This window comes from Limulus polyphemus, unplaced genomic scaffold (genome assembly GCF_000517525.1).
Source record: "Limulus polyphemus unplaced genomic scaffold, Limulus_polyphemus-2.1.2 Scaffold879, whole genome shotgun sequence".
Taxonomy (NCBI): Eukaryota; Metazoa; Arthropoda; class Merostomata; order Xiphosura; family Limulidae; genus Limulus; species Limulus polyphemus.
The window spans coordinates 284,216-293,623 of record NW_013666489.1 but is presented as its reverse complement, the minus strand read 5'-3'; the positions used below and the strand labels follow the sequence as shown (position 1 = coordinate 293,623).

Here is a 9,408-nt window from a genome sequence, read left to right as displayed (position 1 = left end):
AAACATGTCACAATGACGGCGACAGAGTGTGGATAAACATGTCACAATGACGGCGACAGAGTGTGGATAAACATGTCACAATGACGGCGACAGAGTGTGGATAAATATGTCACAATGACGACGACAGAATGTGGATAGACATGTCACAATGACAGCGACAGAATTTGGATAAACATGTCACAATGACGGCGACAGAATTTGGATAAACATGTCACAATAACGGCGACAGAATGTGGATAAACATTTTACAATGTTACAATGTGAGCGACAGAATGGCCCGGCATGCCAGATGGTTAGGGCGCTTGACTCGCAATCTGCAGGTCGCGGGTTCGAATCCCCGTCCCACCAAACATGCTCGCCCTTTCAGCCGTGGGGGCGTTATAATGTGACGGTCAATCCCACTATTCGTTGGTAAAAGAGTAGCCCATGAGTTGGCGGTGGGTGGTGATGACTAGCTGCCTTCCCTCTAGTCTTACTCTGCTAAATTAGGGACGGCTAGCGCAGATAGCCCTCGTGTAGTTTTGCGCGAAATTCAAAAAACAAACAAGCGACAGAATGTAGATAAACTTTCACAATGTCACAATGACAGCGACAGAATGTAGATAAACTTTCACAATGTTACACAGAATGTAGATAAACTTTCACAATGTCACACAGAATGTAGATAAACTTTTCACAATGTTACAATGACAGCGACAGAATGTAGATACAATGTCACAATGGCATCGACAGAATGTAGATAAAGTTTCACAATGTCACAATGACAGCGACAGAATGTAGATAAACTTTCACAATGTCACACAGAATGTAGATAAACTTTTCACAATGTTACAATATTAGCGACAGAAAGAGTGTAAACTTTTCAAAATGACAGCGGCAGAATGAAATTAAAGCTTTCATGTTGTCACAATGGTGGTAGTGAAATGAGGATAGTTTTTGGTAGCGAAGGGATGAAAGTAAAGTTTTCATAGTGCCACCATGACAGTGAGGATAAACTTTTCACATCATTGGAATTATAGTGGTAAAAATGATAATAAAGCTTTCATAATATCACGTAGTAGAATAAGGGCGAAGTTTCAATCGTTGACATCTTCACACCGTTATATTTATTTCCACAGATCTACCAGACTGGTATAAATTTTGTATTTACTAATACTGCTACCGCAGATTGTATTTCAGGTTTATTCGCTGGAATATCAAGTACTTAGGCGTACGTTTTAAATTCATCTCCACTTGATCTAAGTAATAACGATATTCGAGTCTTCTATTAATCTTCACCTCAGGGTCGTTACGCTGTTAAATCGCAAGCACTTGAAGATTATTTGCTCTACTATTTGCTGGTTCGAGAATAAATATAGCTTTGGAGTGTAATTATAGTATTCATATTTGGATAGTTTATTCTGTGTTACAATCATCTGTTTGAAGAGGTGTCGAATGACATCCAGGTTTCTTAGTATGACCGCCAGACGACCCCAAGACACCCACGTTCTATTAGCAAATCTGAATACTGCCATCTGGCGGAAGTTCAACAATGACGGCCCAAGGACAATGCAAACTCTAGCCAAGGAAACAGATGTAGCTGCCGTCACCCAAGCTACCAGTGACTCATTCCACTCCCAAATGTTGTTCATTATATGATTCAACTAAAAACAAAAAAACAAACTGTGCTACTTATTTCGGAATGATAAAATTAAAAGTAACTGCGCAAGTTAAGTAAATATTTCCAGAACAGAAACACTATGTTCCGTGGAATTTCGCACAAAGCCGTCCCTAATTTAGAAGTGATAGACTATAGGGGAAGCAGCTAGTCAAAAACACCTACCGCCAACTCTTAAGATACCCTTTTGCCAACTAAAAGTGGGTCAAATCCCCCCCCCCCCTTCACGGTGATGAATTCGAACTCGCGACGCAGATTGCAAGTCTAGCTCTTACCACCAGGTCTCGAGAAGACTAACCCCCCCCCCCCACACACAAAAAAAAACACAATAAAAGCATGTTATTACTGAATAACAACGATCTAATGTGAAAGACCGAAATATATCAAAAGTAGACCCCAGTATGTCACTATAACCCCCACAAAGGTCAGGCCAATGACAGCCCAAACTGTACACTGTGAGTTATGGAACTGAGTAAACATAAATCGAATATTAAAACTGAAGTCCACAACAGCTGTATCTTAAATCACAATTCTTACTGAAAATCAAGACGTGAGGCTTGCGACAGTTTGTTTGTTATGAATTTCGCGCAAAGCTACACGAGGGCTATGTGCGCTAGCCGCCCCTAATTTAGCAGCGTAAGTTTGTTTGTAATTAAGCACAAAGCTACACAATGGACTATCTGTGCTCTGCCCACCACGGGTATCGGGGATTCTAGCGTTGTAAGTCCGCAGACATACCGCTGTGCCATTGGGGGGCAGCAGCGTAAGACTAGAGAGAAGGCAGCTAGTTATCACTACCCACCGCCAATTCTTGGGCTACTCTTTTACCCACGAATAGTGGGATTGATCGTAACATTATAACGCCCCACGGCTGAAAGGGGCGAGCATGTTTGGTGTAATGCGGATTCGAACCCGCGACCCGCAGATTGCGAGTCGATTCACCTAACCACCTGGCCGGCTTGCGACAGATGATGTATTCTCCTGCTATGTGGGTTCTGGTAATTTAGTTACCTCTTCCAATAAGAAATATTTCACCTTACAGTCATACTAGTTCGGCGCTACTTGGAAAATACGGCTAATACCCTGACATCAAAACATACCGCAGGAGTGAGAAACATTAAAGATAGCTGAAAAACTCAGTTTGGCTTAATCGATGTTGTTTTTAGCGCAAATCCACACAATGGGCTATCTGCGTTCTGACCCCTGCGGGGAATCGAGCCCCGGACCTTTAGCGTTATAAGTCCTCAGATTTCCCGCCGAGCTATGAAGGAGGGGGGAGCATGCCAAACCTAAAAATGTAGCATTTTGAATTAATGGTTAAAATAACAAGGATAAGCGTTTCGTAAAAAGTTAAAAGTATATAAACATTTCGAATAAAAACTGTTTTGCAAGTAGCGTATAAAGCCAACCTGAATAAATCGGATACCATGACTGTACGCATAACGTGTGTGTACGTTGAGATACATATGTACTGAAGATATTCTAATGTAGCTTTGATTCTACGATCTAATGTTTAGTTCGATTCTATAAATATTTAGACCTAATATCTCTCATAACATTCTCACTGCTGGTAAAACAAGTGTTTGACAGTCTGATACAGGTTCATGAACAGGAAACAGGTGGACATTTGATAAAATGTTAAATGTATTACCAGCAATAACTGAACATGAAAAATATTATGAATTCACATATACAAGTAATGCACTAAATATAGTTTTACGTGGGAAATAGCATGTACCATTCCTCAATTGTTTGTTTTGAATTTCGCGCAAAGCTACATGAGGGCTAGCCGTCCCTAATTTAGCAGTGTAAGACTAGAGGGAAGGCAGCTAGTCATCACTACCAACCGCCAAGTCTTGGGCTACTCTTTTACCAACAAAAAGTGGGATCGACCGTAACATTATAACGCCCCCACGGCTGAAATGGCGAGCATGTTTGATGTGACGGGGGATTCGAACCCTAATCACTTGTCCATGCCGGGCCTTCCTAAATTGAATTTTGAAGTTTCTTACGCTTCTTTTAAACGAATATTTTGCTTTTACTGCATTTGTAAGTAGGTTACACACTTTTAAAAAAATGGCTTCAATAGCGCTTATTGCTAATTTTCCCTTGTATATATCTCATATTCCAGGATCAAAAAAAGAAAAAAAAAATCACAAGTTACAAAACTTGTCCAATAATTTGTTATTCATTTTCCTTTTTATTTCTCGTTTTTTGACAATTCCTGGCTAATCCAATCAAAGTTACATTTAATAGAATGAAAAGAATTACATGAATCAATACTGTTCAAGGCATGCGCAAAAAAAAGAACATGGTTCCTAAATATACGTCCATAATTCATAGTAACGACGATGTAAACCTGTTGTTGTTGTGGGTGTCACCAAGAACGGAACAACGTGATAGTTATAATACGCGACCTATTTTTCTCAACGCAGTTACACGAGTATAGCACTACACAGGTATATAATAATTAAAATAGACAAGAAAATAATTTTCCAAATTTTAAATATCAGAAAATACAGCGTGAATAAAACTCTTTGAATTTCGTTACTGATTCCACATAGCTTACTACTCCAAAACAAGCCCGGCTGGGACACCTGCCCATGGTACCTGGGTACAAGTTCCACGTTTAGTCCCACTACAAGCTTGTGAGGGGTGCGTGGGTTGAGATGAGTACAGATTCAAACATGACAGTTTCTGTTTCAGCGACCCAAAAAACCTATAAATATATCCCTACCATAACTGGGTGGTTTTGCGGGCACGATTTATCCCCTTTGATATCCCCTTGGTAATAGATGCACGACATGTAGATTCCCCCTTCCCCACTGGCCACCCGAGCACGCCTGCCAGGTATGATTCTGCCTCCAAGCAAGTAGGATTATGTCGCTAACAAAAGGATGGAGCACACAATATAATTAATATAGGATAAGTATCGAATTTAGATAATATACATTAGAAACGGTAACCTGAAAAGGAAGACAAAGGCACGACCGATTTTATTTAGTTGTCCTTATAAGCCGTTTCACTTTCATTTCGGTACACAAATAAAACTTAATGTAGTGTACACAGTATTAGAAGACTACGTATGTGTTCAATGAAAGGGAAAGATACAGAGGAATCAGATCCTGACGCCGACTATCCCATATCACTTTTGGAGGGTGCCTATTGGGATAATGCCAGTTTAGGTGAAAAACCGTCCAGCGGTTTGCCAGTTAATAGCGGACACACAAATACGGATGTGTTTTTCAAATAATATGGTAGTCCCAATTCTATAGCGAGATGAAATAACTACAAAAACAAAACATTGTAATCTGTTCTAGGGAATAATTAAATATTAAAACATATAATATGTATAGTCCCGCATAAAACATTTAAAATTCAGACTGGTTTACGTAATATTTAAGAAAAAATAAAATAAAGTGCACATGAAAATATACAAATAGCTAAAGCATCAAATACAAAGATTAAAAAAATATAATGAAAAATTTGGAATTTTGTTTTATATATGCGTGTGCGCACACACATTTACTACTTAGATCTACTTAGCACTATCTCAATTTTAGCATGTTGTATTCTAGTTAGCACTATCACAAGCTTCTTCTATAGAATACAACAGGCTAAACGTTTATATAATCGTGTTCTATGAAATATAGTCTCATAATGAGACTTAACATCTGTTTGTAGGTCTATGTAAAATGCCGACTAGCACCAAAATGGTTTTAAAAGAATGTTTGTTTGTTTTTGAATTTCGCGCAAAGCTATACGAGGGCTATCTGCGCTAGCCGTCCCTAATTTAGCAGTGTAAGACTAGAGGAAAGGTAGCTAATCATCACCACCCACCGCCAACTCTTGGGCTACTCTTTTACCAACGAATAGTTGAATTGACTATCACATTTATAACGCCCCCACGGCTGAAAGGGCGAGCATATTTGGTAGGACGGAGATTCGAACCCGCGACCCTCAGATTACGAGTCGAGCGCCCTAACCACCTGGCCATGCCGGGCCCATTAAAAAGAATGAGATGAGTGATTCTGCTTCGATCTTGATTAATCATTAATTTTCTACTTGAATAATGGTAATATCTGGGAGGATATCAAAATACGCGGTAGTGTATCGTGCGGCCAAAACAATCTGCAGGACAAAGTGTGTCATTAATAGGAGTGATAGTTAAGCGATTTTCCATTTCCTGTAGCTCGGACTGTGTTAATTCAAACTATCACATATTTTTAGAGGGTGTGCTCTACTGGATCCTTATTTTATATATCAAATTTCAAGGTAGTCCATTAAGAAATACATTAGAAATAAAATCTCCAACCTTTCATTGAGTTCCTTCCTTTTTTCTTTTTTTTCTCGCTGAAAGTATGGAAACTTTATTTGATAGAAAAACATACTTAAATTTTATGGATTTTTTCCAAATTTGGTATACTGATAGATCTTTACAGCCTACAACTAAGTGTCTAATTTGGTCTAAGTATAAGCCACATGTGCAAAGTTATTAAACAAAAACCGCTCACTTTTGACCAAAATATTTGCGCACGCCCACGCAAAAAGTCACATGACCTATCGGTCTTAAAACTTTTTACTACAGTTTCATCTAAGAGTAAAAGTGGACCGTTTTTAGTTTTTGTCATTCGGATTAAAGACAGTTGATTTAGAGCAGCAAAACTATAGTGTCAAAGACGTGCAGAAACACAAGTATTGCTTAGGCCAAGCAAACTAGATTAGCGGGTTCTAGCTCAAGTTTTAAAAAAAAGTGATATGGGTGGACGGTTATAAAATTATAATTTTTTGCCAACTTTTAAGCACAAATTTGCTAAATTTTATGTTTATTGTCATGTGATATTAACTTAAGCAATTAGCGTAAATAATGATGCTTGGTACGGCTGTACCGAGTGCATGTGGGTGATGAGAAGATACTGTTGATCTAAATTCCATGGCGTTACTATAAAGGAAGTTATTAACACTGTTTTAGAGAGGAAAACTACCACTCTATATTTTAAATAACCTGGTTGGTATAGGTCTGTTCAGAATAAAAGGTTTTGCGATCTTAAAGCTAATGTTGGTTATTATCAGGTGTCACTTACTTATTTGCTGTGGTTTGTTGGTGTATATTGACAAAAGTCAAGATGTCTAAGCAAAAACCCCTTAGGTGTGAAAAAAAAAGGGTGCAACCAAAAAAGGATTGAGCGTGCCACTTAAAGGAATGAAATCAAAATTAGCGGCCAAACTGGTAGCTACACTTATAACATTGACAAGAATTTTACAGCAAATATTCCATTCATTAGTTAACTAGGCCGTGTTTTTTGTTCAACTTGGAGCATGATGGTGGTTAAAACATAATACGCGGCCTAGCTAACTAATGAATGAATATTTGCTGTAAAATTATTATCAATGCTATAGGTGTATCAACCAGTTTGGCCGCCAGTTTTTGATTTCATTCCTTTAAGTCGCACGTTGAATCCTCTTTTTTTTCACACCTAAGGTATTTTTGATTAAGTTTTCTTTAAACAGATGAATTAAAAAACATGCTTTTTACAGGTGTTAAATGAATCAAGGAAAACAAAAAAGGAAGTACCTGAGGATGTTCGGGTGAGACAATCGGTTCATGAGCTGAACTTCGCGCAACATGTTTTGTCGGTTGCTAAGTGATGTGTTCATCTTGAGCACCATTACTTGACCTGTAGTTCGATGCGTTACCTAGGAACACAAGACAAAAAACGGAACTGGAATTCATTTTGTGAAAGAGGTTCAAAACGAAACTGGAATTCATTTTGTGAAAGAGGTTCAAAACGAAACTGGAATTCACTTTGTGAAAGAGGTTCTAAACGGAACTGGAATTCACTTTGTGAAAGGGATTCAAAACGGAACTATGTTCACTTTGTGAAAGGGATTCAAAACGGAATTGGAGTTCACTGGAGTTATTTTGAGAATCAGCTAGAAATGGTAATTGGAGATTGCTAGAGAACTGACATGAGCAGCGACATGATTTTAATACTAGATTATACCTAACATTGTGTAGTTTAACTCTTGATACATCTTGCAATACCTGTTGTACTGTAACACTGTTTATGCTAATGTTTCGTGAACGGTAAATGGATATTACATATTTTGTTAGCATGGTGGATAAACTACGCATTCTGTTATAAAATATTAAATGTTTAGCAATAAACTACTAACCGTGAACCTCTTTCACAAAGTGAACTCCAGTTCCGTTTTGAACCTCTTTCACAAAGTGAACTCCAGTTCCGTTTTGAACCTCTTTCACAAAGTGAACTCCAGTTCCGTTTTGAACCTCTTTCACAAAGTGAACTCCAGTTCCGTTTTGAACCTCTTTCACAAGCCCTTCCACAGAATTTTTCTGAAGGGGTTTCATGACGCAACAATTCACTAACAAACATTTGATAAATATTGTTGTGTTTTTCATATGAGCACAGTTTAACCTACATATGTCACGTCAGTTGTCTCATAGTTTAGGAGGAAACTTTACTAATCTACTGGACAATAACGTTTCCACTGCCATGACCACACACCCCGCTCCCCGATCACTGCCATGGGAGCTTGGAATTTTTTACCACCTTGAATAGTAAAACACGCGTATTTTTGTTTTGCATTGTGTGTATATTAAAAATAAATATGGCAATGGAAGAGTTATCTACAAATGTAAGAGTGAAAAAGACTCGATCGTTTCCATCTGAGGACACTGAATAATTCTTAAGGCTGTAGTTGTATTAATTATATCATACGAGGCATAAGAAAGTTAATCATGGTTTTAATCACTATATGTATACTATAAGCTGTGTGTTTTCATAAAATTACCCGGGACTAATCCCATTGCATGCTTTGATATTAAAGTAATATATGGTGTTTTGATATTACCACAACGATCCTGTATACAAAAATATGCAGCATTAATGTTGCTAATTTATTCTTGTGAATTATTCAGCCGACAAGTTAAAATATTTCAAATTTAGTTTTAGTATTTTAAAACAGGTTGTCGGCTAAATAATTTACAAGAATGAATCGGTTATATATGAGCCGGATATTCTTGAAATTCCGATATAAATATTTCTTCAATATGCTCTTTTCCACGGTTACTAGTGAGGAGTGGAAGTCCTCGAAACAGGTTTAACTTAATGGTGATTGGGCTTCACTGGTGTGATAAGTGTTAGAAGTATATTCTTACTCGTGCCTTTTTCACGCACAATATACTCGAGTTCTAGTGAATCTGACACTTTTCACTTTTTAATTTTGACAACATGGTAAGGTCAACAAAAAGAACAGACTTTCACTCAGTATAAGTTATAATAAAAATTAACGAAGCCTAAAGACGGGTATTTTTTTTTTAGATAATCCCGATTTTCAAGAAGATTACTCTTCATTTTGGTTTACGATGTTTGTTTTTTTGCGCTAGAATTTTGAGCTTCACTACTGCAGCTAATAGTTCTTCACGATTAAGTTAAACTAACAAGACTGTTACAACAAAACATAGAAACGGCTGGTTAAATTCACAACGTCTACTGCCTCTTGCCATATTTCCATTCAATCCTATCATTCACTATAAACAAAAGAAAAACAGCTCTTATAATACTAGTCAGAAACTAGATGCCATGTTATTTAAAGAAGCGTCTCTTAAGTTATACTCCAGGGAAATTAACGTTCAATGAAACACAGGATAGCATTTTTATGCAAATTTTATAGTTATAGCTGGTTTTTAGCACTTAGTCTCTGAGGTCATCTTACAAAAAAAAGGA

General features: G+C 37.6%; 1 protein-coding gene across 1 annotated transcript in view; it reads right to left on the bottom strand.

Annotated features, from left to right (window-relative positions):
- Nucleotides 1–9,408, bottom strand: part of LOC106461010 (dual specificity testis-specific protein kinase 2-like) — a 71,208-nt gene that overhangs the window by 32,267 nt on the left and 29,533 nt on the right. The window contains exon 3 of the mRNA XM_022387814.1: nt 7,233–7,354. Coding sequence (XP_022243522.1) covers nt 7,233–7,354 — 122 coding nt within the window. The remainder of the gene's footprint in view (nt 1–7,232; nt 7,355–9,408) is intronic.